The sequence below is a fragment of the Diceros bicornis genome, chromosome 2 (assembly GCF_020826845.1).
Source record: "Diceros bicornis minor isolate mBicDic1 chromosome 2, mDicBic1.mat.cur, whole genome shotgun sequence".
NCBI classification, from domain to species: Eukaryota; Metazoa; Chordata; class Mammalia; order Perissodactyla; family Rhinocerotidae; genus Diceros; species Diceros bicornis.
In genome coordinates, this window is record NC_080741.1 from 51,157,072 (window position 1) to 51,184,861 (window position 27,790).

General features: G+C 43.7%; 1 protein-coding gene across 2 annotated transcripts; it reads left to right on the plus strand.

Annotated features, from left to right (window-relative positions):
* The first annotated feature begins 1,536 nt into the window (after positions 1-1,536).
* RBM5 (RNA binding motif protein 5) lies at positions 1,537-27,790 on the plus strand. 2 transcript variants are annotated; one of them, XM_058559145.1, is made up of 25 exons: positions 1,537-1,645; positions 2,990-3,059; positions 4,943-5,108; positions 6,096-6,251; positions 11,584-11,653; positions 12,142-12,215; positions 14,694-14,777; positions 15,617-15,677; positions 16,150-16,215; positions 16,468-16,628; positions 17,264-17,361; positions 17,979-18,066; positions 18,248-18,325; positions 18,409-18,481; positions 19,158-19,243; positions 19,942-20,026; positions 20,237-20,328; positions 22,445-22,606; positions 23,054-23,203; positions 23,286-23,357; positions 24,219-24,398; positions 24,709-24,783; positions 25,845-25,942; positions 26,021-26,150; positions 27,151-27,790. In XM_058559145.1, the coding sequence occupies exons 2-25, from the start codon at positions 3,043-3,045 to the stop codon at positions 27,274-27,276; spliced, it is 2,448 nt and encodes an 815-aa protein (XP_058415128.1). In that variant the 5' UTR covers positions 1,537-1,645; positions 2,990-3,042; the 3' UTR covers positions 27,277-27,790. The 2 variants fall into 2 exon arrangements, with proteins under 2 accessions (XP_058415128.1, XP_058415137.1); XM_058559154.1 differs by lacking the exon at positions 1,537-1,645 and adding an exon at positions 1,671-2,156.

Consider the following 27,790-nt stretch of genomic DNA (forward strand, 5'->3'; position numbering starts at 1 on the left):
TGGGATGCCACCACAGCGTAGCTTGATGAGCAGTGCTTGATGAGTAGGTCTGTGCCCGGGATTCAAACCTGGAAACCCCAGGCCACTGAAGCAGAGCACATGAACTTAACCACTACGCCACCAGGCTGGCCCCCAAAATATCTCTTTGAATAGCTCAAGGATCCCTGCTTCTTTCTGCCACTATATTTTTAGCTTTGGTAGTGGATTCATTTGTTCATTCAACAAATATTTATTGAGTGCATACTACATGCCAAGCACCAGTAGAGGCACTGGGGATATAGTAATGAACTAAACAGACAAAAGTTTCTGCCCTTCTGGAGTTTACATTCTAGTGGTTCATGGACTCTGAAATCAAACTTACTCGTTTGTATCTCTATTCCACCACTATTAGCTCTTACTGTCTGCAAAACAAGGACAGTGATGATGGCTTTGACCTGGTGGACAGCCGTTGAAGCAGCTAGAAGTGGTCAGATCCTAGATATATTTTGAAGGTAGAGTCAATAGGATTTGCTGATAGATTGAGTGCGAGGAAAAAGAAGTCATGGATGACTCCAAGGTTTTTGTCCTGAGTAACTGGAAGCAGGGAGTTGCCATTTATGAGCTGGGGAAGGCTGTGAAGGAGACGAGGTTGGGTTTTGGCCGTTAACTTTGAGATGCTGTTAGACATCCAGGTAGTAACTGTTAAATTAACCCTGGAAAAATGCCTTTCCTGAGCCCTTGCCTTAGACTAGAGTATCAATGGAACAATACTCTGAAGACCTACCTTCAAGAATTCTCTTGGGGCCAGCCCGGTGGCGCAAGCGGTTAAGTGCGCACGCTCCACTGTGGCAGCCCTGGGTTCGCCGGTTCGGATCCCGGGTGCGCACTGACGCGCGGCTTGGCAAGCCATGCTGTGGCGGCCTCCCATATAAAGTGGAGGAAGATGGGCACGGATGTTAGCCCAGGGCCAGTCTTCCTCAGCAAAAAAAGAGGCGGATTGGCAGATGTTAGCACAGGGATGCTCTTCCTCACACACACACACACACACACACACAGACACACAAGAATTCTCTTAATTTCCGTACACCTCAGTTTCCTCAGCAGTAGAATGGGCTTAATAACCATCTCATAGGTTATGAAGATAAAAATAGGTAATATTTGTAAAGTATCTAGCCCAATAATCTAATTTAGCGTCCAATAATGCAATAGACGATCAATTAACGTTCCTTCTCTTAAAGCCAGATTAAACGTGAAGTTTTAACATCATGTCAGTGAAAGCAATCTCTACTCTCTAAGGCCCTGGTAGCTACCGCAAAGAATTACTATGCCTAATAAAGGTAATAGCTCTAATCTGGATCTGCAAAAAGCAGATTGGCCACTCGGCGGTGGTGTTGACGAAAGGGAAATACGCAGGAAATTAACACAGGGCGTAGTAAGTGACAGACAGCCCTAGCGACCACACTTCCCAGCACCCCTCGCGCAGCCAGGCACCTTCGCGGATTGGACGCCTCCTCAGGAGGCGGGTGCCGGGGGGAGGGGACAGGCGCGAGGTATAGTGGGTAGGAGACGGCCGTCGACCGGGGCGCCATTTTGTGAAGCGGCCGTACCCTGTTGGAGATTCTGGGGCACAAAACCGCTATTTCTGCTACTTCGGTCCCTCCTGGGGGTAAGTACGGCGGCCGTCCGTATGGCCGACTGTTCTTGCTATTGGGACAGGCCTTGAGGAGCTTCCTTGTCAGCCGCGGGTGGCAGCCGATCAGCCGCAGCTGGATCTCGAGGGGCTAAACTACCCGAGGCGTTGGAGGGCCGCGCCCCTCTTCGCCGCCAGCGCTGTCAGCGTTCAGAGGGCGTCCTCCCGCCCAGCCCCAGGCCCGCTTCTTTTGGGCTCTGAGTGTGCTCTTGTCGGGACGCGTCTCCGACTTCCCAGCCCAACTGAGCGTTGGAGCAGTCGCCTGTCTCTCAGTACTCCTCGGGAGCTCCCCGGCAGTCTAGCCACCATCGCCCCGCAGCTGCACGTGAATCCGCCCTCTCCAGAAGGCTGTTCGTGAAGGCTTGTTTGCGGGCCGGGAGCCTCTTGCGGGGTGGGAGGGCGTGTGCAGGAAGGAAGAGAAAGCCGGACGCCCGAGTCTGTGGCGCAGGCCGTGGCGCCGCCATCTCGGCCGCGACACCCCACGGAGGTGGGTCCGGGCGCTGCCCACGAGACGATGGGTGGTATCAGCGATTCTGCCCAGAGCTTCGTTTCTCCCAGATGGTTCTCTTCCATTTGTTAGTTGAGCAGATGTTCATTGAGTGCTGGGACGGCTGTAACTAGTTGCTCGGACCTCGCACGCTCTGAACGCGTTCTAGCTGTGATGTTTTATCACCGCCAGGGCGCTGCGGGGCCAAGCGGCCGCCTCAGGGGCCTGTGGTGGTCAGGACTGGCTCAAGACGTGGTGGTTATTGTTACCGAGGAATTAAGTCGTGTAGAGGTTTGCTCTTGTCTGATTGATATAGCTTTGGATCAGCCGTTGCGTTATAAATGGAGTAGATTTCAATCATCTCAGCATCCCGGCTTCTGAAAGGTTTTAAATTTTTCATCAGAAATTTTTGAATTTCATGTTGCTCCTTGTATTAATAGGGACATTTTGATTAATGTTTTTAACGGTCAACTACCCCATTGGAGTTGCTTTGATTCAGAACACAGGGAGCTGATTGCAGTTGTCCCCTTTTTGCTTTGTAATTCTAAAGTAAGAGCAGAGAAGGAGTCTTCTGCTTGCATCCTTTTATGGGTTTGTTACTGAATATGGAATCTAACATTTTTAAGTATGCTTCGTCTTCCTGCTATGCTCATTGTTAACAAACGTTAGCATGATTTTAATGTTAACAGTTGGTCCCCTCCCCTCTCCCCCCCACCTTAGATAATCACGGTTAACAGTTTGATGAAATTCCAACCTCAGTAGTTCCAGCTTACAGAACAATTGAATTAAGTGATCTCTCAGATTTGCAGCAACCAATCTCTCTTGTCTCCTAGAAAAAACAAAATTTGAACATTTGGGAGCAGTGTGTTAAAGCTTCAGTAGGACCATGGGTTCAGACAAACGGTAAGTTCCTGCTGTACACAACTCTTTTTTTTGGTGAGGAAGATTAGCCTTGAGCTAACCTCCATTGCCAAGCCTCCTCTTTTTCCTGAGGAAGATTGGCCCTGAGCTAACATCCGTGCCCATCTTCCTCTACTTTATATGTGGGACGCCTGCCACAGCTTGGCTTGATAAGCGGTGTGTAGGTCCGGGATCCGCACCTGTGAACCCCAGGCCTCCGAAGCAGAGCGCAAGAACTTAACCACTATGCCACCAGGCTGGCCCCTGTACGCACCTTAGATCTCAGCATTTCATTAGGGACTGAACAATTTGTTAAAAATTGTTTATCAAACAAATATTTGAGTGTCTTTTTGTGCCAGCCATTGCTATGAGCAGGTTCATGATCCTTACTCTCACAAGAATGTAGTTTAGTGAGAGAATTAAAGTACTGTGTGAACCATGCTGTGATAAAGGAAGTTGAGGGTGCTGTTAGAACACACAGAAAGCATGTGTTTTCCTGAAAACAGCCAGGAAAGCTTCCTGGAGAAGGTATTCTCTAAGGTGAAGCCTGAAGGGTAAGTAAGAACTCGGCAAAGGAGGGCAGAGTGGAGTGGGTCACTGAGGGTTCCTAGTGCGGATAATAGCCTATGCAAAAGCCAGGATATCGTAAAGTCTGGCACTTTGCATAGTACCTGGCTATAGTAAGTAATCAGTGAATACCAGTTCTTGTTATTGTCCCCTGCATAGCAAGATGATCCAGATTTATAGAGCTGAAAAGCTGTGGACCGTGAGTTACCTGGAACAAAAAGAAAAACTGCTGAAGAATTAGTGGAGAATTAAGATGAGAGCATTTGGCTGCTGTGTCATCTGTGTTTTCTCCCACTCAAACCGTTTGATTTAAATACACAACCTTTACTTATTCAGCCACCTGCCTCCTTAGTATTGAGGCCAGTCACAGTGATGGATAGAATTGATGGCCCAGAGGCACTCAGGAAATGTTCGTGTCACATGATATCATTGTTTTAATGCTGTGTCAGCAGTCTATGGTTCCAAATAACTTATTAAATTAACATTTACCCTTTTAGGGTCTCTCATCACCATACTTCACATCATGAAATAGTCCTAGACTACTTGTTTCATTGGTTTCTTTTTATTAAATTTGTGTACTCTAAATGAGGCTCTTATAAACCTTTCCCTTGTCTAGTTCTTACACAGTAGTTATATAAACCTAGTAAACAGTTTATGAAAGAACTATATCTGTGGTCAGATGAGTTTAAGCCTCTTGATTTTAGATTTTCCTGTGAGGCCCACTGCTGCCCAGGAGCCAAAAATAAACCAGATTTTATAGGAAATAATGTTCTCTGATGGTGCTAGTTATGTCTGACAAATGAACTACTTGGTTAACTGCCTTATGTAAAAAAAGACTAATTTAACTAGGTTGTTGGTTCATTTCCAAAGTAGTGTGATACCCTTGAGAGTGGATGAATCAGGATATGCTTTCCTTTGAAATTGTGTGAAATGCTAATAATTGCTTTCTTCCTATCTTTGATCACTAATAACCTAATCAAGGATGAAAGGGGTGATGTGTAGACCACAGGCTTGGGAAAACACAGGATAAACTTGGACAACCTGACCCTTTCTCAAAAATATTAAACCCCGATATTTGATGGCTGTATTTTCAGATTTAGCATCAGTTCCTGAAAATTACCTTTGCATTTAGGGATATAGATGTTTTCCCAGTGGTTGTCTTTGTGAACTGGAATTTGGTGATAAATTTTAAGGGATACATTAAGCTATTTGGATGTCTAACAAACTGAGCTGTGGGGTGTGTGTGTTTTCAACCATATTTTCTAAAGGTACAAAATGTGATTTACTTTAGAGTAAATGAAAATTATTTTCCCTGGCAGAGTGAGTAGAACAGAGCGTAGTGGAAGGTACGGTTCCATCATAGACAGGGATGACCGTGATGAGCGTGAATCCAGAAGCAGACGGAGGGACTCAGATTACAAAAGATCTAGTGATGATCGGAGAGGTGATAGATATGACGACTACCGAGACTATGATAGTCCAGAGGTGAGTAACTAGCAACTGTGTGGAGTTGTTAGAATTATGAATTATATTGCACAAAATCTCCAAGATTCTTGAAATGAAATAAGTACATCAAGTGTGGAAATCTCTCCTCTGGTTATATTCAAACCTCTATTATTCTAAAATCTATTAAGTTGGCTATAACCCTCAAAGACAAACTGAGCCTTATAGTGATAGAAATATTGGCCAGGGTTTACATGGTGCTCACCATGCACCAGGCACTCTTTTGAGCACTTGACTTAGATGAACTCATTTACGTCTCTCTCTAACCCTGTAAGGTGGGTGCTATGCCTATTTTAAAGATGAAGCAATTGGGGCATAATACAGTCACGTGCTGCATAACAACATTTCAGTCAATGATGGGCCACATGTACAGTGGTGGTCTCATAAGATTAGTACCTATACTATATAGCTTAGGTGTGTCATAGGCTATATCATGTAGGTTTGTGTAAGTCCACTCCATGATGTTTGCACAACGAAATTGCCTAACGACGCATTTCTCAGAACATATGCCCATTGTTAAGAGATGCATGACTGTAATATACCAGCCCTGTGCCTCAGAAGGTGTTTCTAAGTTGTAGTTTCAGTCAGCATAGCTTTTTTCACCTTCTTTTATATATGCTTACATAGCTTTGTTTAGCAGTAATTGTGCTGCCCATATAATTTTGCAGTTTTTTTCCCCTTTTCTACTTTTTCCATGCATATAATCTTCGTATTGTAACAGGTAATGGTTTTTCATTGTGTGTTGGTGCACTACAGTGAGTTTTAAACCATTCTTCCTGAACTAAATGATTGTTGCCAGGTTTTTTTTTGTTTTCATTTTTTTTTTTCTGTTTCAGAAAACATTGCAGTGAACATCATCATGGAGTTCTCCTATTGTCGCTGTTGTCCCTAAAGATAAATTTCTAGGCCTGGATTAAAGGGTGTAAATCCAGTGTGATTTTAATTGTAATTTTATTTATTGTAAATCAGAGAGAACGTGAAAGAAGGAACAGTGACCGATCCGAAGATGGCTACCACTCAGATGGTGACTATGGCGAGCATGACTATAGGCATGACATCAGTGATGAGAGGGAGAGCAAGACCATCATGCTGCGTGGCCTTCCCATCACCATCACGGAGAGCGATGTAAGGGGAAACAACAGTTCTAATGAGCAATCCAGTAGGCACAACGAACTTTGAGCTTCTACCATTATTTTCTCAAGTTTTTGTTTTATCTCAAGCTAGTATCTTACCTAGTGAAATATATTTCTGTCTTTAGGATGGAGTTCTCTCAACTTGGTTCAGAGGTAAATTACCATTTACATTTAGGCTTTGAAGCTCAATGTAGAGTTTTCAGAAGTTCCTTAACTACAAGGAGCAGATTTTGTTCCTTCAGTAGCCCTTAGAAGGTAGTCAGTATATTTTAATTGAATTGGTTACTTATTTGGTGAGCATGTATCACTAAAAACACCTTTTTTGGGGCCGTCCCCATGGCTTAGCAGTTAAGTACGCACACTCTGCTACTGGCGGCCCGGGTTCGAATCCTGGGCATGCACCAACACACTGCTTGTCTGGCCATGCTGAGGCGGCGTCCCACATACAGCAACTAGAAGGGTGTGCAACTGTGACATACAACTATCTACTGGGGCTTTGGGGAGGAAAAAAAAAAGGGAAAAAAAGAAGGAGGATTGGCAATAGATGTTAGCTCAGGGCCGATCTTCCTCAGCAAAAAAAAAAGAGGAGGATTGGCATGGATATTAGCTCAGGGCTGATCTTCCTCACACACCAAAAAAAAAAACCACCTTCTTCATGATCTGGCCACCCTTTGATTTGATGAAAATTATACTGTCCATTTGAAATCTCTGAGAAGCCTGTTGAAAAGGAAGGCCATTCCCTGGCTCCCTACTCTTCAGACTGGCCAACTAGAGCCTTAGTGTACTGGGCACTGCCTGATTTCCAGTGGCTCTCTGGCCCTCACCCATTCCTTCCAGCCACATCTACTACCTGCTTCCCCTGCAGGCTGCTTTGGACATGTCCATCATTCTACCAATGTGCCTTTTTCTGCTTGAAGTCTCCTTTTTTTTAAAATTTTATTTATTTATTTATTCCCCCAAAACCCCAGTAGATAGTTGTATGTCATAGCTGCACATCCTTCTAGTTGCTGTATGTGGGACGCAGCCTCAGCATGGCCAGAGAAGCGGTGCCTCAGTGCGCGCCCGGGATCCGAACCCAGGCCGCCAGCAGCGGAGCGCGCATACCTAACGGCCAAGCCATGGGGCCGGCCCCTTGAAGTCTCCTTTATATGAAGCCTTTCCTGATGTTCAGGCAGAATTTCTTCTTCCTTATTCTCTTCCCAAAGCACTGTATTCAGATATTCATGTAGCACCTATACTGTGGCTATCAACATGTGTATCTCATTTCTCCCATAAGGCCCGAGATCTCTGAAAACAGGCTTCTGTGTGAACTGATCATCTCTGTGTCCCCAACCCTTGAATGCAGGAGGCTGCTGTGTTGTTGGTGAAGTGAATGTGAGATTTTGAAATATGTTTTTATTTATTTTTTTATTATTATTTTTTTTTGGTGAGGAGATCAGCCCTGAGCTAACATCCGCCAATCCTCCTCTTTTTTTTTTTTTGCTGAGGAAGACGGCCCTGGGCTAACATCCGTGCCCATCTTCCTCCACTTTATATGGGACGCCGCCACAGCATGGCTTACCAAGCAGTGCGTCGGTGCGCGCCCGGGATCCGAACCAGCGAACCCCGGGCCGCCGCAGCGGAGCGCGCGCACTTAACCGCTTGCGCCACCGGGCCGGCCCCTGAAATATGTTTTTAAAAGATATGAATGCACAGCATTGTGCCAGTGTCTATTGTCCTGGAGTATTCAAAAACATTCTGACTAATGTTTAGTGAATTTTAAACAAAGCTGAAGATAAGTGTTGGGTTTACACAGCTTTGGTCTTCTAAACAGTGGAAGTGACAAATGTGAAGTGGAATGTTAGAGTTAATAGTGGGTAATCATTCCATTATTTGTGATCCACTGCACACCTGTTACGCTATGTACTGTGTTAGATGCAACAGTGATGCAGAACCATGGACCCTGCCTTCAGAAAGCTTATGGGTCAATGGCTAAGGTCAGCAGATGATAAAGACAATGCGGAGTAGAAAGGGATCAGTGTTGGAAGAGGTCCTTTGAAAGAGGTGCTGTGGAATGGCTCTGGAAGCTCCTTCAAGGGAGGTTGTCACTAGTGGAGGGTAAGGAAATGCTCCAGGGAGATATTAGTTGAGCTGATTCTTGAGGGCTAGAAATATTTTGGTCTGGTGGAGAACTGGGGGAAAGGTGTGGTGGACTGGCCCTCCAGGCAGAGGGATCGCATGAGCAGACCTGAAAATAGAAAGATACTGAATCTAGGGGCCGGCCCCATGGCCTAGTGGTTAAGTTCGGAGCGCTCCACTTCGGTGGCCTGGGTTCAGTTCCCTGGCTTGGACCTACACCACTTGTTGGCAGCCATGCTATGGCAGCAACCCACCTACAAAATAAAGGAAGATTGGCACAGATGTTAGCTCAGGGTAAATCTTCCTCAGCAAAAAAAAAAAAAAAAAAAAAGATAACTGAATCTAGATAAGGCCTTGATTTGACTGAAATCAAAGGCTGTTAGCAGGAGAAAGGCAGATGGAAAGGTGCTATTGGGGCCAGGTGCTGCAGTCGGTTTTTTTTTTTTTTTTTTTTTTTTTTTTTGCTGAGGAAGATTCACCCTGAGCTAACAGACCTTGCCGGTCTTCCTCTGTTGTATGTGGGTTGCTGCCACAATATGGCCACTGACGAGTGGTGTAGGTCTGAACCTGGGCTGCCGAAGAGGAGTGCACCGAACTTAACCACTAGGCCATGGAGCCGGCCCCAATGCTAGAGTCTTTGAAAGCCCAGCTAAGTATAAAAGAAAGTTACTAAGGGTTTTGCCTGGTAGCAAAAGCTGTGCAGGTTAGAATGATGGAGGGAAAGAATGGTAGTGGGTAGATAGAGAAGACAGAGCTCAGCTCAGATAGTGGCAGCAGTGGGCACGTGGAGTAGGGGTTGCAAGAAATTCTGCAGGAGTCAATTTAGGAAAGTTTGCTTGTTGATCAGATTGACCCCTTGAGGCATCTGTTAGGCCTGTGGCCCTAGGAGCCCACAGAGGAAGTGGGTGGCATGGGGAGAACAGTACCCTGGCTGACTTTTGGGGGCCTCCCTGCTGGTAATGAAACAAGATTGTAGTGCTGTATATTTCAGGCTTCTTCAGGAACATAGAACTGCCCACCATAAGAAAGCTGGTTTTCAAAGTAGAATTTCTGAGGTTCCCAAATATTGTGCAACATTCTTAGAAAATGTACTTATTGGGATCTTTAAAACATTTTAAAATTAGAGTATTTAATTTTCTCCTGAACTTTAGTTTATAACTTTCATTATTGGTTGCCTTTTTAGTTTAGTCTCCCCACTGACATGTGAACTCTTAGAGTAACTATCTTTAACTATGTTACTATATATGTTACTGTGTCACTACTTTTATAGTAACTATCTCTAGTTACTCTGATGACTAACTTTTTAGTTACTATGTTACTGAGCGTGAACTTGAGTCACACGGTTGGATCTGGCTCAGTGTGGCACTTCTCAAACTCTTTTTGAAAAAAATAGATATAGTCGATTCTCCTTATTACGCTGCAAAGTCACTGCAAATACTGAACCATCATGCCTAGGGAAAATAACAAAGTTAGGTTCCTGTGAGCCTCTCGTCACAACATTTTTATCAGCGGATCAATACGTAGCATAGTTTTGTGTGTATTCTGTTTAGAGATACCTTATTTAATGTTATTGTTGATTCATTAACATTAAACTCACAACCAACAGCACTGTAACTCATGCCTGAATGAAGCTTATTTAAAGATTTTATTTATTTATTTATTTTCCCCCCAAAGCCCCAGTAGATAGTCGTATGTCATAGCTGCACATCCTTCTAGTTGCTGTATATGGGACGCGGCCTCAGCATGGCCGGAGAAACGGTGCGTCGGAGCACGCCTGGAATCCGAAGCCGGGCTGCCAGCAGCGGAGTGCACGCACTTAACCGCTAAGCCACGGGGCCCGCCCATGAATAAAGCTTATTTAACACACATATTTTCTCTGTAAGGGACACCACAGCCTTCTTGTGCTTAGGAACACCTCAGCACTTCAGCACTACACTTGGAAAGCCGTTTTAAACAATGAAATCAGTGAAAAGTACAAAATGGTGAAAAACTTGGCACTAAAGAGAGTGTAAAAAGGTCACTTGTATATAGCATGAAAGCTGAAACAAGACAAAGCGGCACCTCAGCCAGGAACATATGCATCAGGCAACTCAAATCTTGCACTACTCTACACATGTTCCCAAATGACCATGAAACTACTGCAAATGTTGATTTGGAGTTACAAATTTAAATGAGTAGGCAAATTTGCAAATATGGAATCCACATATAATAAGGATCAGTAGTATGTAATCCTGCAGCCTTTGCACGTACTTATGGAAAGTTGGAGCCACTAAGAATCTCTGTTTCACAGATCTGGCCTAGTTTTTCCCTGGGAGTATTGCTGCCTGGTATGATTGATAGAGACTAATGTATTTTTTTTTTATCATTGCCTTTTGCAGTAAGTATGTGGTCTAACATCAATAACAAACCTACCAGCCAGAATTCATTCTTCTAGGCCCAGTTAATGTTTATTTTGATTTATTAGGAGCCTAAGAAAGTTATGAGCTTTGTTAATTTTCACCATTAATATAAATGTAAGAAAATTATTTCTTTCCTAAGATGTGCAGAAAATGTTTATCTGAAGGGAATTCCTCATTTTTTGGCTATTGATTCTTGATCATGTACTTCAGAGGTCAAATGACACATCCTCTGTCTTTTTTTTTTATAATTTTTATTTATTTTTTTTCCCCCAAAGCCCCAGTAGATAGTTGTATGTCATAGCTGCACATCCTTCTAGTTGCTGTATGTGGGACATGGCCTCAGCATGGCCAGAGAAGTGGTGCGTCGGTGTGCGCCCGGGATCCGAACCCGGGCCGCCAGCAGCGGAGCGCGTGCACCCAACTGCTAAGCCATGGGGCCGGCCCTACTCTCTGTCTTAAATCTCATTTTTTTCTCTGGTCCTGTAGAACAAAGGACAGTGAGATTAGACTAAAGGAGGATGGCTTGAGGAACGGTGTGCCGTGAGCAAGACTATCATAACATAAATAGTTGTGCCTCAGGGAAATTCCCAGGCAGCATATAAAGAGTGCCTTCAAGGCTGTTGTAGTATGTTAATTTCTATTAAAAGTATTCCTTTTATCCCATTTTTAGAATATTTGCATTTTGATGATAGAAGTTAAAAACTTGGCTAGTTAAGCAGTTGATATAATCCCCTGTCCTGAGCTTTCTATGGTGTGGAGTAGTTTGTGGCTGAAACTTTAACTATAAATATGTAAAACCCTGTGCAGATTCGAGAAATGATGGAATCCTTTGAAGGCCCTCAGCCTGCGGACGTGAGGCTGATGAAGAGGAAAACAGGTGAGAGCTTGCTTAGTTCCTGCTGTTCTGGTTCTCTTCCCCATTCCCACCTCAGTCCCTAAAGAACATCCTGATACCCCCAATCTTCAAGCACATGAATTCAGAATGAAAGGTTTGCCATGGCTAAGGAATGTGACTCTTTGAAAACGATGTTAGAGAGCATCTGAGGACCTTTTTAAAAACTTTGTTTTTAGGGGCTTTTTTTTCCTTCGGTAAGTAGTGATTTATAAACTCCTTGTTTGACTGTTTGTAGTCGGTTGCATGGTTACTTTTTAAGCGTGGAATCAAATCGAGTGGCGTTTAGTTCAGGCGGCTTTGTTCCTTGCCATGGCAAAGTATCAAGAAGATCCCCAAGTCAAGTCACATTTGTAAAGCTGCTTCCCAATTGGCTTTGTCACGCAGTGTTGAAGCAGTGGGAGAGAGATTCACCTGTTATAAAGGAACTGACTAACACGAGTATCCCGTCTATATCTGAATGCTGTCTCTAGGTGTAAGCCGTGGTTTCGCCTTCGTGGAGTTTTATCACTTGCAAGATGCTACCAGCTGGATGGAAGCCAATCAGGTTGCTTCACTCACCAAGTCTAGATATTCATGAAAATGGAACAAGTCTGTACAATTAAAAAAGAAAAAGGTTGAAGGAGTGGTTTGTTCCAAAGGAGTGACTTTAAAAAATAAAGAAAAGCTTTGTATATATTAAAATTGATATTACTAGAATAAGTACAGTACCAAGGACTGCGTTACAGAATTAGCTGTGCCTTTAAACATGGCTACCTGGCAGAGCTTTGTTAACCATGGAATACCTGTCTAGTAATTACCAAAACATCTTGAATATTCCCTTTTTCCCTACCTGATGATATTCCTGTTCATTATGTCCAATGAGAGAAATCTTAGAATATCCAACTCTCGATTTGACAGTGAAAATAATATAATAGAGGTCTGCTGTAGGCATTTTCTAAGTAATTCCTTGTTTCTGCTTGGAGACCACAAACCTGGAGGCATAACTGCTCATATGGATCTTCAAGGACTATTTAAGGACTTAGTGGAATTTATGAACAATAAGTCTGATGAGATTAGCCTGGGAGCTGGTGTCCTGCTGCTGTCTAATCTAGTTAGATTGGCATTAACATTCTAATCTCCCTGAGAATGCCTTTTCTAGTCTGTTCAAAGCAGATGACTGATGGTTCTTTAATGTAGCATTAACTAAAGTGTTCTATAGTTTGTCAAGATAATGTTCAGTGCTTGGCGCTTAAATAACATTTATTACCAGAATTCCAAAGCACAGTATCGAATGCCTTAACTAAGTGCGTTCTGGAAAGTTTGCTTAATTCATTACATTGCTTTTCTGCAGCATTTTATGATTTGTCACCCATAAATAAGAGTTATACTCTTTGACTGGTAATATATTGCCATTTATAACAAGACGCACTAATGAGGGTGTCATTTTGATTGACGAATTTGTTAGATTTTTAAGCCTCTCTTTCTCTTAACCCAGAGGTGACAACCTAATTTTATAAAAGTAGATCTTCATTCATTTCATACCATGGACACCATCCTAGTAAATTCAGAATGTACACACACTTCATGTGAATTCACTTTCTTGATGTGACAGCATCTATTGATGCAGTGGATGTATCAGAATGACTTGCCTGGGAGTTTAAAACTCCTGAGAAATTAAAAGCTATAAGACATTTAAAAATCTCCACAATTTTAATGTATACAAAGCTATGTTAATGTGTAATACTTCATTACAGTTCAAATTCACTCCAGAAATAAAAGGCCAATAGGATTAGGGACTCAGTGGTAGTTTGGAGTCTCCCCCAGCACACATCCCTCCTAGTGGGATGACCTATTGACATACATCCCAACTTCTTTATTTTTACTTCTGTACAACACAGTGAGCGGATGGCCCTTCAGCTCTTTCCCTCCTGGCCAGACATGCAGTCTTGCCTTTAGATATTGCAGAAACAATATTCACAGCATGTCTTAACTCTTCCAAGATTTGCAAGAACCAAATTGCTCAACAGTATGTATGTTTAGAGGGGTTAGACTCCTTTTAAAAATCTGGATATCTAACCTCCTCCTTAAATCTGTTCTGATAGTGTCAGAACACCCTGCTCCCTTCCCCTTCCTCCCAAAAGAAGAAAAAGAAGGTGCTCTTGTTAAATGAAGGCTCTTTGGGGGCAGTTGCTGGGTATACTCTTGGCTAGACTGACTCAGCTCAGAGTTTTGACCTTTTAAAATTAAGTCCCTTTTAGTCACATGGCTGACTTAAAGGATGAGGTGGTGTACGAACCTTTACAAACTTTTCCTGCCCCCCTGAAGAAACTTCATTGGCCTCCTGGTTACTCATCTTGAAGAGAGTACCATCTATTTCAGTGAAAAACGCATCTGTCACCTAGGACATTACATGGTTGCAGTTGGCAGGAAGAAATCTCATTTAGCTGTTTTAGAGTCGATGGCATTCAGAATAGTCCCTCCTGAGAAAGAGTTGTAACCAGATTCCCTTTAAAAATGAGTTCCCCTCCCCTTGTCCCCCAAAGGACACGTCCTGAAGCAGGAGTTTGGGGGAAGGGGAAATATAAAGGCTTTTACTTTGCATTAGGATGGGGGACTGGGGGAAAAGTGAAGCGAAGCCCGAGGACACCATGCTAAAGGGCTAAAGCAGGAGACAACCTCAGAACTGGGAGAGTTGTGTCTTCTGCTTTTTGAAATAGACTGTCACTCTCAGGCAGCCTGTCAATGCTGAATGTTAGGACTTCTGTCTCTGCTGGAGACACGGCCTGGCCTGGTGCATGTCAGCGTTTAGTGTTTGGCAGCTTTCTCAGCACTCCCTGACTCCGTTTACCTTTACTCCGCATCCCATTCTCTTACTGCCTATCTGAAGGATTGGATGGGCAGAGTATAGGTGGCGGTGGTTGGTCCTCCCCGTATGTTGTCCATTTAATTCCAGAGCACTGATTTTTCCGAAGTGTGCTCTGCCCTGGGAAAATGGACACATGTTCCTCACAATGGGAATAACTAATTACTTATTTTTTTACAGAAAAAGTTGGTGATTCAAGGAAAGCACATTGCAATGCATTATAGCAATCCCAGACCTAAGTTTGAAGATTGGCTTTGTAACAAGGTAAGCATGTGTTCTTTTCATCTAGATAAAACTCCTTCGGGGTTTTGTTATTTTCTATTTCTTTGTTTGTTTCACTGTCCAAACAAGGAAACTACTAAGTACACCATCGCCAGCTTTTATCGTATGGTGATTTTCATGTTTTGTGACCGTCTTTGGGTCCTCCTGTGTAGGTATTAGAGGACAGAATCCCTAGAACACTAGAGATTTTGTTTATTAAGATCCAAGTTCTAAGCCCAATGTTTCAATTAAGATATTAGGTTTGTTTCACTTTACTGCTTCTTGAATTCTAGAGCGCTCATCTTTTCACGGTCTCTTAATCATATTAACAAAAATCCTTGTGACTTTGTTCAGATTATATAAGGTCTATTATGGTCCTGTCACTAGTGCACCATTTTGAACTTGGGTGATGCCATTGACATTTTGAGAGTGCTCGAACTCTTTGTTCTGCATGTGTCCCATGTCCAATAGACTGTATTCCGTTTACAGTGTGTTTGTGTATGTGGAGTGGTCCATATAGTGCTCTTCTGACATAAGGAAGAACTTTGCCAGTGGCTTGCTGTAGGGTTTTGGGGTGAACTGAAACTTTTCCCCAATTTGATAAAAGTAAAATTCTGCTTCACAATACATCAAGATTTGTTTTTCCTGGAAAAATTCACATAGTGAAGCCTTCTGAATTTTTAGGTGAATGCCGCTTTGTCTTGGATACATGATATCACTTTCTGCTTTTTTTATGTAGCTTACTGGGACTTGCCCATGGCCCTGTTGCCCCAACCCACATTGTTGCTAGTAAGCCTGGCCTACTGTGAGAAATAATTACAGAGAAAACTTTTTTTTTCCAGTGCTGCCTTAACAATTTCAGGAAAAGACTAAAATGCTTCCGATGTGGAGCGGACAAGTTTGGTAAGCCCAGATTCAGCTGTTTGGAATATGCGTTAAAACCTGACTAATTAGATTGTCTGTGAACCTGAGGAAAAATATAGATTCTAGGGCATTTAAACAGGTAACTTGTATATTTTCCTTAAGCCTTCTTACCTTAGGTTGGGTAAATGCTGCTGATGATTATGAGAGTGCAGAGTTCTTTTATTTTCCCAAATTAAGTTTGCTTGTTTGGCTTGCATTCTGCATCTGCTTTTCTTTAGTACAAAGGTAATGTCGGTCCTCCACTGGCCCAATTTTTGCATTCCACGTTTATCATGTCAAAATTAATGAGGTTTTACTGTACCGCAAATGGTTGAGAAAAAAGAAATCACTGCTACATTTACTTAGAATTAAAACTTGGGGGTTTAAATGTATTTCTTTACTAAAAATACATTGGTTTGTTGTTTGTTGGTCTTCAGTTACCAAGTCTCCCCCTCTCCTTCCCTTCTTGTAGACTCTGAACAGGAAGTGCCCCCTGGAACCACAGAATCAGTTCAGTCTGTGGATTACTACTGTGATAGTAAGTTCAAGGATAATCTTTTGGCCTTTATGTTAGAAATTAACCTCAGTTGGAAATTTTTGTTCTCTTACTCTTTTTTAATAAGCAGCAGCTGCTTCAGGTTGTCCCGTAAGAGACTGAATCTTCTCCATGTCAAAGTGAAAGATACACTAGGAACCTCGCAAAGTGGATGTTTGTTTGTACTTTAACCTGCCTTGAAAAGCATTGGTGGTGGGAATGCATATATATGTCATTTGTCTCATTCACCCTCAGCAATCATACTTCGAAACATAGCTCCACACACTGTGGTGGATTCCATCATGACAGCGCTGTCTCCCTACGCATCCTTAGCTGTCAATAACATTCGCCTCATAAAAGACAAACAGACCCAGCAGAACAGAGGCTTCGCATTTGTGCAGCTGTCTTCTGCAATGGTGAGATGTTCATTAAATATTTCCTTTTAAAAGAAACTGAGCTTTAAGAGGCAAATGTGGTTCATCCAATTGTGGTACTATCTGTAAGACTCCTGGAACCCAGAGTTCAAGATTACATGATGACATGGGCCGGCCCCGTGGCTTAGCGGTTAAGTGCGCGCGCTTCACTGCTGGCGGCCGAGGTTCGGATCCCGGGTGCGTACCAACTCACTGCTTCTCCGGCCATGCTGAGGCCGCGTCCCACATACAGCAACTAGAAGGACGTGCAGCTATGACATACAACTATCTACTGGGGCTTTGGGGGAATGAATGAATGAATGAATAAATAAATAAATAAATAAGACTACATGATGACAGTTACTGCAGTGCTAAATTACAGACTGATTACTTTGGTTAGTGGTAAAAATAATGCGTATACATGTAGATAACTGGCAGAAATGAAGTTTGAGTCATGGTGTAGTTCTACCTGCATGTCCTGGAGGAAAGAGGTGTATTCTTTTCCTCAAGGTTTCATATCTGCAGAAAGTATGAATTGCTGGTCTTTCTTAATAGATCTATTTCTTTGAATGGGGTAGGTAGTAGGGAGAGATTTTTAATTACATGACAAAGTTGTTTTTCTTCATATTCTTCTTCAGGATGCTTCTCAACTGCTTCAGATATTACAGAGTCTACATCCTCCTTTGAAAATTGATGGCAAAACTATTGGGGTTGATTTTGCGAAAAGTGCCAGAAAGTGAGTGGCTTCCTTGTCCTTATTTCAAACTGTTGCATCTGCACGCTTGTCCAGGGATGCTTTGCTAACTGTACCCTAAGCTCATGTTTTCTATATTGAGACACTATCGTTCTTAGTTGCCAAGGCCGGGAGGAAGATAGTTGTCTCTTCTTAAAGTTTATTCCCTCCTGTCCTCCATAACCACTTGCCAGAAAACTTCAGAGCAGGACAAAGACAGACGTGGCAGATGGGTTGAGAATACGTGCTGTGCACACTGTTTCAAGATAGTGCAAACCCTTCTGGAAATAATCCTTTCCTTAGAGAACAGCATGCTAATAGCTTCCTGTATATGGAGCTTCGGTCTAGTGATGTAAATTTCCCATTTCTAGTTTCATTGCTCATCCAACAGACATCTTAGTAGATGGGAGGGTACAAAGTAGACCAGTGATACTACAAGGACACTTGCCCACTGAGGAATTTGCCCATGAACACCCCTCCCCACTCTGAAATGTGGCCTTGCTGGCATTTGAGACCTCCCAACAAAGGCTGGAGTGAATTGCTGTTTCCTTCGCCGTATGGGAGCACTGATTGGGAGCATATTGAGATAGAATCACATGATTGGATCCTTGTGGTTTCAGAGACTTGGTCCTCCCAGATGGTAACCGGGTCAGCGCCTTCTCTGTGGCTAGTACAGCCATTGCTGCTGCTCAGTGGTCGTCCACCCAGGTAAGATGGAGGATCTTTTTGCTCAAAGTAGTGTAGTGGTGTTGCCCAAATTCACAGAAGTGACCTATTCTGTGGTACTTGCCTTAGAAGCTCTCTAAAACATTTTTAGGGAATACTTCATAGGTTCTTTCCTTGATGTCTAAGTTTGTCTATGTTTCCTCTTTCTTTTGACATTTTGTAGTCTCAGAGTGGAGAAGGAGGCAGTGTTGACTACAGTTACCTACAGCCAGGCCAAGATGGCTATGCCCAATATGCTCAGGTAGGTAGATGTGACCAGCATCCAACTTGTGGTCCCTAGAGTATGTCTGAGAATAGCAGCTTTAATGGTGGACTTTTTTTCAGTACACACAGGATTACCAACAGTTTTATCAGCAGCAAGCTGGAGGATTGGAATCTGATGCATCATCTGCATCAGGTAGTAAACTTAATCTCCCTTTTATCTTTTGCTTAAGCAACTATGATTGAGGAGATACAACTAGATGTTCTAACTAGATTCCAAGCTACTAGTCTGTCTCTCTGCAAGACTGAGGGGGACACATTCGGGGTTGTCACCATGTGCCTAAGGTTCTGGGGAAGATTAGGTTGCTCCTGTACACCAAGAACTAATAACCTCTTAGAGACCATGTTGTGATGAGTGTTCATGCTTGGAATTCAACTCTGTATTTCCCCTCTCTGTATCGTTAGTAATCGTGTGTGCCCACATAGGTTCAGATGAACAGAGAGGGTGTGGCCCTAGAGTCTGGTGCCCAGATGTCAATCAGAAGGGTCACTATAAGAAGGCTTTGCTTTAGTTGTTGGTCCGGAATTATAAGAACCTTATAGTTAAATCTTTTCTCAACCCCAGAGCAGATCTGAATTCTTTCTTCCCTTCGTTCTTCTCAGTCATCATACAGAAGGTTTAACTTTGTGTGTCACATTCTAGTAGGATTGTAAATATGAACATGTCATAGGTTCAAGGGTACTTAATGGGAACTAGGTTATTAAGAACTGACATATACAAAGACAGAAGGCTGGATTGGGCATTACAGATAAAGGGGTTTGGCTTGGAGTTCAGTGCCTTGGCTCTTCCTAACCCGTGTGTTTACCATCAGGCACAGCGGTGACCACCACCTCGGCAGCTGTTGTGTCCCAGAGTCCCCAGCTGTATAATCAAACCTCCAATCCACCTGGCTCTCCGGTAACCTATCATCCTAAATACAGAACTGGTGACTTGGGGAAACCTTATTTTGCTGTACAAGTATTATCCTTTCCTGCTGTATGAACCAGTATTGAATAATACACACACATTCCAACCTTACTTCTCTCTGTCCGATAGTATTAGGTAATAAAATAATTTTCTATATGTATTTTATTTTATTATTTATTTTGTGAGGAAGATCAGCCCTGAGCTAACATCCATGCTAATCCTCCTCTTTTTGCTGAGGAAGACTGGCTCTGAGCTAACATCTATTGCCAATCCTCCTCCTTTTTTTTTTTTCCCCAAAGCCCCAGTAGATAGTTGTATGTCATAGTTGCACATCCTTCTAGTTGCTGTATGTGGGATGCGGCCTCAGCATGGCCGGAGAAGCGGTGCGTTGGTGCGCGCCCGGGATCTGAACCCGGGCCGCCAGTAGCAGAGCATGCGCGCTTAACCGCTAAGCCATGGGGCTGGCCCCTCTGTATGTATTTTAAATATAAGATTCCCAACAGGATATATTTATACTTTGTGCATGCTTCCACTTGACCTGTAGGAAGAAAGTTGCCAGCGTGTGTCTTGCTCGAGGCTTGCCACAGTGTGTCTGTCAGGGGAGCCCTTCCTCCTGGATGATTGCAGTGATTTAGTTCTCTTAAGAGGCTTTACAGTTGAAATTATATTGAAGCTGCTGTTCTTTCCAGACTGAGGAAGCACAGCCTAGCACTAGCACAAGTACACAGGCCCCAGCCGCTTCCCCCACTGGTGTAGTTCCTGGCACCAAATATGGTAAGCCAAACCTCATGGGGCTGTTGAGAGTTGGAAGGTCCCAGTTGTTGTCTTTGTTTAATAAGAGTTCCTCTCCCTTTGTGGGTGTCAGAGGACACTTGGGCATGTGAGAGCAGACCGTTAAGGCCTGCTGCATCTTGGTGGCTTAGAGTTTGAAGTGAAGCCAGTTTCCTACCTGGAATGACTGTGTGCTGGATTTTGTTTTTGCAGCAGTGCCTGACACATCCACTTATCAGTATGATGAATCTTCAGGATATTACTATGATCCAACAACAGGGCTGTACTATGACCCCAACTCGCAGGTAAATGCATTGTTTTCCTCTTCAATTTTGCTAGAAATATCTTAGTTTCACTTAGTCCATTTATGAGGCATGAAATGAAATATCCCCTGCCAAGGAGCAAGTAACCCAGATTAGTTTCAACCTCTTCAAAACCAACAAGATGTAATTTTTATTTTAGGATTTAAATTTTTAATTTAAGGGGTAAATGTTTTGAGGTATAATGTACATATAGGAAAATGCACAAAACTGAAGTGTACAGTTCTTTGAATGTTTACATGTTTATGTAATACATATACCAGCACTGAGATAAGAAAGAGAACTTTCTTAGCACACTGAAAGTTTCCTCGTGCCCCTTGCCAATCAGTACCCTGCCCCTTCAGTAACCACTATTCTGACTTCTATTACCGTAGATTATTTTGTCAAGTTAAAATTTATAGGTGGCTGTTAACTTTTTGCTGTTAACCTTTATATAAAGACCTAGAAAGTTTTAGATTGTTATTTTTCTTCCTATATATTCTTTTTTAAAATTGAGATAAAATTCACATAATATAAAATTCACCATTTTAACCATTTAGAGTATACAATTCAGTGTTTTTAGTATATTCACAGTGTTGTGCAACCATCACCATTATCTAATTCCAGAATATTTTCGTCACCCCAAAAAGAAACCCTATACCCGTTAAGCAGTCACTCCCTAGTCCCTTCTCACTCCAGCAACCACTGTCTCTATGGATTTGCCTATTTATAGACATATAAATGGAATCAAACAAAATGTGACCTTTTGTGTCCAGCTTCTTTTACTTAGCATTCTTGTATATTCCTGAGGGTAGAAATTAGCAGATCTGTGGAGTAATGTTTTATTTTTGGTGGAGTATAGAACTTTTAAAGAAGAAAAGCAACTTTTTTTTTTTTTGTGAGGAAGATCAGCCCTGAGCTAATATCCATGCCAATCCTCCTCTTTTTGCTGAGGAAGACCGGCCCTGAGCTAACATCTATTGCCAATCCTCCTTTTTTCCCCCAAAGCCTCAGTAGATAGTTGCATGTTATAGTTGCACATCCTTCTAGTTGCTGTATGTGGGACACCGCCTCAGCATGGCTGGACGAGCGGTGTGTCAGTGCACGCCCGGGATCCGAACCCGGGCCGCCAGCAGCGGAGCACGCGCACCTAACTGCTAAGCCATGGGGCCGGCCCCAGAAAAGCAACTTCAACACTCCATAAATAAACAACTTAATTTATGGCCAGGATCTGTATAGATAGAATAGTAAAATAAGTGCTTTTAACAGGAACTTGGCATTGATAGCTTGTGGTTTCTGAGACAGTGAGGTGTGAAGCTATGTGGGACCTGCCTGAGCAGGCTGAGTCTCTGCATGGTTCTTCCACTTCTCTCATTTGTGAAGTCTAACCATTACCCAGACAGTTCTCCTTGGTAGCAATAGTAGCTGTGGCTCCTGTGTCTATGACCCACACCACTTTCCCCAGAAGAGACATAACAGTCTCTCTTGGGTCCCTGTGACCAGGTAGAGTGAGTGACTGGGGAATAAAAAAGAAGAGAGATAGGGGCTACCTGTCCTCTATTGCAGTTCTTTCCGTGTACTTCAGATCAGGTTCCTTCACCTGTCCACCTGCTTCTAAGCTCTCGAGCTAGCATTTTCCAACCCTATGTTTGGTTGCCTGGGTGTCCAAAGGTTTCTGTATGGTTGAACCTGATGATGAGCTATTAACTGGTTGTCATGGAGGGTGTGTGAGTGAAAGCTCGTCCAGAACCACCTGTTCTGGTCACCTGATTTGTATAAATGGTCTGTCTGGGGAAAGGGCAATGAGACACATTGCCCTTTAGATGCCCTCCAGGCCCAGGGATTAAATTAATGAGAACTAGACTCTTGAGAAGAAACCATGTTCTACTTTTGCCCAAGAAGTTTTGCACCTCTTTGGTGTCTGGCTCATCATCCTCACTTAACACCAAGGTGTACAGTAGCTCCTCTCTGGGCAGGAAATATTACTGGTCCATAACATGTTTTATGTTTGTATGTTTGGTTTTTTTGACAAAACAACTTTGATGTGCCTTTTTGACAAAATATTACTTTAAGTTACTGGTTTGACATAGCAGAAAGTCTGCATTAATTTTTTTTTTTCTAGTACTACTACAATTCTTTAACTCAGCAGTACCTTTACTGGGATGGAGAGAAGGAGACCTATGTGCCAGCCGCAGAGTCTAGCTCCCACCAGCAGACAGGCCTACCTCCTGTAAAAGAGGGGAAGGAGAAGAAGGAGAAACCCAAGAGCAAAACAGCCCAGCAAGTGAGAACATGACCCAGCCAGGGGACCCATATTTGTCTTTGGGGTATTGGGCTTAATTTTTAGTTTTTTGGGGGTTGTAGCATTTATGTCAGCCTTACTTAAGGATTCTTAAAAACTGGGCCGCAAATCTTATTTATATTAAGTTCATAGAGCGTTTTGCAATTTTCTAATGCTACCATACATTGTCTGTCAGTTGCCTATATACTTAGGGAAAAAAAATCCTGGAAGACTTGCAGGCTTTTGAGCAGTATTCATTAATGACTTTCATTGTATGCAGTAGCATCTCATGAAGACACTGGTAGGTAGAAGTAACAGCAAAGGGGATTTTGCTGCAGAACCTGTGGTTGAGATAAGACCCTTAATGGCTTATTGTCACAGCATAGGAGACTAAGTGTTTTCTGAATTCCTCTACCTAAATGTCTTTTCTTGGTTATTGTTTGACATTAGATTGCCAAAGACATGGAACGCTGGGCTAAGAGTTTAAACAAGCAGAAAGAAAATTTTAAAAACAGCTTTCAACCTGTTAATTCCTTGAGGGAAGAAGAAAGGCGAGAATCTGCTGCAGCAGATGCTGGCTTTGCTCTCTTTGAGAAGAAGGTAACAGTAGCAGGAATAGCCATACTTCATAAGGAGAACTTAAGTAAAACTTGAGGCTTATGACTTACTCTCTGTTTACCAGGGAGCCTTAGCTGAGAGGCAGCAGCTCATCCCAGAATTGGTGCGAAATGGAGACGAGGAGAATCCCCTCAAAGTAAGAAAGTACCACCGGTATTTGAAAGACCATAGCTGTGGTTTGTGTCTCACTTTGAATCTCAGCTGCATCTTAGCTAATGTGATTCCTGCTTAAAACTGGATGTGGTCACTATCACTGGGTATTTGGAGCAGTTTCTACATGTAGAATCCATGTTCAGGGCTTTGTTTTTCCCTGTGTGAGGGCAGGTGAGATGGAGTAGTGAATGAAGCCTAAATTCCTAAGTAATTGAGTTTCGTTGCATTTGTAAATAAAGAGTTTTAATGATTGGGAAAGAGAAAGTTAAGGCAAGAAAAAACATATTTTACTTGGTAGATACTAATCTGGGTGGGCCATGACTCTCATCTGTTGTATTTGGAGTTTTCATACATGGTCATTGGTTTGAAAACAGCCATCCAGGAACTCTTAGGCTCCAGGAAGTTGGTACTAAGAGGCTGTCAGGTCCAGCATCTGAGGACCTTACTGCTCCTTACAGGTGGATGAAATGCAATTCACTACTAAAGTGTGACATAGAGCAATGAGAGTTCTCTCACATCTTGGACTAGGTGTTACTTTATCCAGATGCATAGCCATCACTATCTTCCTATGGACATTTCTTTCCTTTTTTTTTTTTTTTTCCTTTTTTTGGTGAGGAAGATTGGCCCTGAGCTAACATCTGTTGCCAATTTTCCTCTTTTTGCTTGAGGAAGATTGGTCCTGAGCTAACGTCTGTGCCAATCTTCCTCTATTTTGTATGTGGGATGCCACCAGAGCACGGATTGACGAGCGGTGTGTAGGTCCATGCCCGGGATGTGAACGTGTGAACCCCAGGCCGGCCCCCCTCTGGACATTTCTAATGACACAACCTCCTATTGTCCCCAGAGGGGTCTGGTTGCTGCTTACAGTGGTGACAGTGACAATGAAGAGGAGCTGGTGGAGAGACTTGAGAGTGAGGAAGAGAAGCTGGCCGACTGGAAGAAGATGGCCTGCCTGCTCTGCCGGCGCCAGTTTCCAAACAGAGACGCCCTGGTCAGGCACCAGCAGCTCTCAGACCTACACAAGGTGGCTGTGCTTCTCTATGCTGATCTGAGGTGGGGAGGGGGAGGCAATGAGACAGTGCGAGTGCCTTGACAGTAGTGAACACCTGCGTTGAATGATTACCTTTCAGAAGGCGGTTCCTGATTAGATAGTCGTTCCGATTATGGAGTGGAAAGGGGTATGGCAGCTGCATATGCACCAGGCTCTGATTTTTATGCCATAGTCTATCGAATTGGGGTTTGGCTGTTAGAATATGGTAGATATTGATCATGTTATGACATTTCAAATTGTGATGGTCTGAATTCTTACTGTGTCTGTAAAATCTCTTGTATAGCAAAACATGGACATCTACCGACGATCCAGGCTGAGCGAGCAGGAGCTGGAAGCCTTGGAGCTGAGGGAGAGAGAGGTGAATGAGGGTCAATGTGCCACTAGAAAGAGTATTTGGGGATATTTGCCTTTAGCTTTTATGTGTAGCACTTAGTTCCAGGTCCCAGGGATAGGGTAGGATTTGTCACACACTCGTTACCTGGCGATCGTGGCTGATGTAGACTGGACCCAGGCTGTATGTGCTTTGTGGGCACCACACTGTCCTTTTACGAGAGTGTACAGACAGAAGCACACCCTTAAGACTGCGCACAAGTCCTGAATGCCAGGTACTTGCTGGTGAACTACACCGGATTTTAGTAAGGAGAGAGTGATCTTCATGGGTGATGAGGAGGGCATCAAATTAGGCCCAGGGGACAACAGGGCATAAGATGATTGTAGGTGATATGGAAGGAGGTGGTGGGCAGGGCATGGCAGAGTAGGGCTTGGGGTGAAGGCAGAAGAAGACTGTGAGGCCAGTAATGTACAGGCAGATAGTTTGATGAGGCAGGTTGATGGCCAGCCAGGCAGGGTTTTAAATACAAATAGAGGCCTATGGGTTAGAAATGAACCAGCGGGCAAGTTACTTGAAATTTCCTACCTCAAGATAATTCTGAGTTATCTGTAGTTAGGGCTATTTGCTTTCCTGTTTTTTCCCACTGTTTATGGTACCAGCTCCCCAGGGACTGCTCAACGGGTCTCTGGAAACCTCCTTGGTTCTGTCTGTCCCTGGGGGTGGGCCTGTCCAAATGCTGAAGGGGAACAGCAGCTCCCTCCTCTCCTTCTAGGACCTTGACAAGCTGTACCCACGGCCCTGCAGGTTGGTTGAAGAGCTTGACAAGTAGTGGCTAATTAAATAAAGCTGCTTGATGGAGACATAGTTCTGCCCCTGGTTCTGCACACAATTCATCTGTATCAACCTGCCGCTTTAGAGATGACTAAGTGCAGTGGGGGGAAGAAAGGTGTTTGGTATTTCAGACCTCTCTAAAAGGCCAAGCTCCAGATTAAAAAAGTACCTGAGGTGATAATCTTGAAATATACATGCAGTAGACTGTTACAGATTGAAGTTTGAATGTCTCTAGCAGCGTTTGTCCTCCCATGTAGATGAAATACCGAGATCGAGCCGCAGAAAGACGGGAGAAGTATGGCATTCCAGAACCTCCAGAGCCGAAGCGCAAGAAGCAGTTTGATGCTGGCACTGTGTATGTGTTGTGCACATTTTCCACTTCGTTAGCTGGGGCTCTGGCTGTTTTAAGTAACTATGTGTTTGCCACTGGCAGGAATTACGAGCAGCCCACCAAAGATGGTATTGACCACAGTAACATTGGCAACAAGATGCTGCAGGCCATGGGTTGGCGGGAAGGCTCGGGTTTGGGAAGAAAGTGTCAAGGCATCACAGCCCCCATTGAGGTAAGCAGTAGGATTGGGCTTCAGTGGTTTGCAGGCTTATTCCAGAGATGAGATAACATGAGATCAAAGCGCCCAGAGAGCCAAGGACCCAGGGGCACCTTACCTTACCACAAAGGGCAGTCTCCTTGGCCAGACCACATCATCACCACCCAATGGGAGTCTTGTTCCCTACTTCCCTCCCTAATTTCACCCTCCTTTTAAGATGTCAAGTTGGGGGGCCGGCCCGGTGGCATAGTGGTTAAGTGCACCACTTGTCAAGCCATGCTGTGGCAGTGTCCCATATAAAGTGGAGGAAGATGGGCACAAATGTTAGCCCAGGGTGAGTCTTCCTCAGCAAAAAGAGGAAGATTGGCGACAGATGTTAGCTCAGGGCTAATCTTCCTCACAAAAAACAAAGAACAAACAAAACAAACAAAAAAAAAGATGTCAGTTGGGAGGAATGCATGTGGCATCCTATTTAATTTTTCTGGTAACTTAATAGGATTTTCTTCCATGATAAGAAATCTTTTAGTTGGTCAGAGCCCAGACTAAGATTTAATACCAGCATCAGAGGCCCCCACCCACTGGCCTTCTAGACAAGAGCACCACTAGTGATTGTTCCCTCTCTGGCCTGGCAACACAGCTTAAGTCAGACTCTTACGGAGTGTGTTTATCCTGCGCAAGCGAGTTCTGCTGACATTGGGCTGTGCTGCTGTGATCTGTGCCTATTATTACCAGGCTTTCCCTGGACTTCGGTGGAGTGCTTTGGGGCTCTTACTAGGCATGGATGCTTGCTGAGTAGGCATTGGATGGGGGGCTCTATCTGCCTGTCTGCCTTAGCCCATTTTATTCCTTCAGTCCTTAAACCTCCAGGTCTGCAGTATGGAAATCCTTGTCTCTATTTAAAGCTTCCTCCCCTCTGTCCTGATGGGTGGTCCTACTCAGCAGGGGCTGGATGAGAGGGAGTGAGAGCAACCCACACCCTACCTGCCAGCTGCTGACAGCAGTTTTGTTTCTGCAGGCTCAAGTCCGGCTAAAAGGAGCTGGCCTAGGAGCCAAAGGCAGCGCATATGGACTGTCTGGTGCAGATTCCTACAAAGATGCTGTCCGGAAGGCTATGTTTGCCCGATTCACTGAGATGGAGTGAGACTCAGAGAGAGAGATGGCGAGGAGCTCCGAAGAGTACAAGGAATGGTCCATCTCCTGAATTCACTCTTACCACCTGTCTCTTTAAGGGCATGCCTTCTGCTGTTAATAGTTTTTAGGGTGAACCACTTCATTCTGCAAGGTTCTCCCACTTAAAGGAGTTCCCCTTATATGAGTTGTCTGGTGAAGGGCCTTCCTTCCTGCCAGAGGATTTGTGAGCTGGCCGAGGGGACAGTGGGTCTTTTATACTCCAGTGTACATAGTGTAATGTAGTGTGTTTTACGTGTGTAGCCTATGTTGTGGTCCGTCATCAGCCCCTCACATTCCTAGGGGGTATTGAGATGCCCTAGGTGGTATGTGACACCAAAGCCGCCTATCATTTGTTGTTGTGCTGTCTTTTCTTGGCAAAAGCCTTGTGTATATTTGTATATTACACATTTGTACAGAATTTTGGAAGATTTTCAGTCTAGTTGCCAAATCTGGCTCCTTTACAAAAGAAATACCTTAAAAAATGA

Bases quoted from the DNA above. Each gene is read 5' to 3' on its own strand.
- RBM5 (XM_058559145.1), top strand. The intron at 14,778-15,616 runs GTAAGCATGTGT...TTTTTTTTCCAG, and splicing joins AAGATTGGCTTTGTAACAAG to TGCTGCCTTAACAATTTCAG. The intron at 17,362-17,978 runs GTGAGTGGCTTC...TTGTGGTTTCAG, and splicing joins TTTGCGAAAAGTGCCAGAAA to AGACTTGGTCCTCCCAGATG.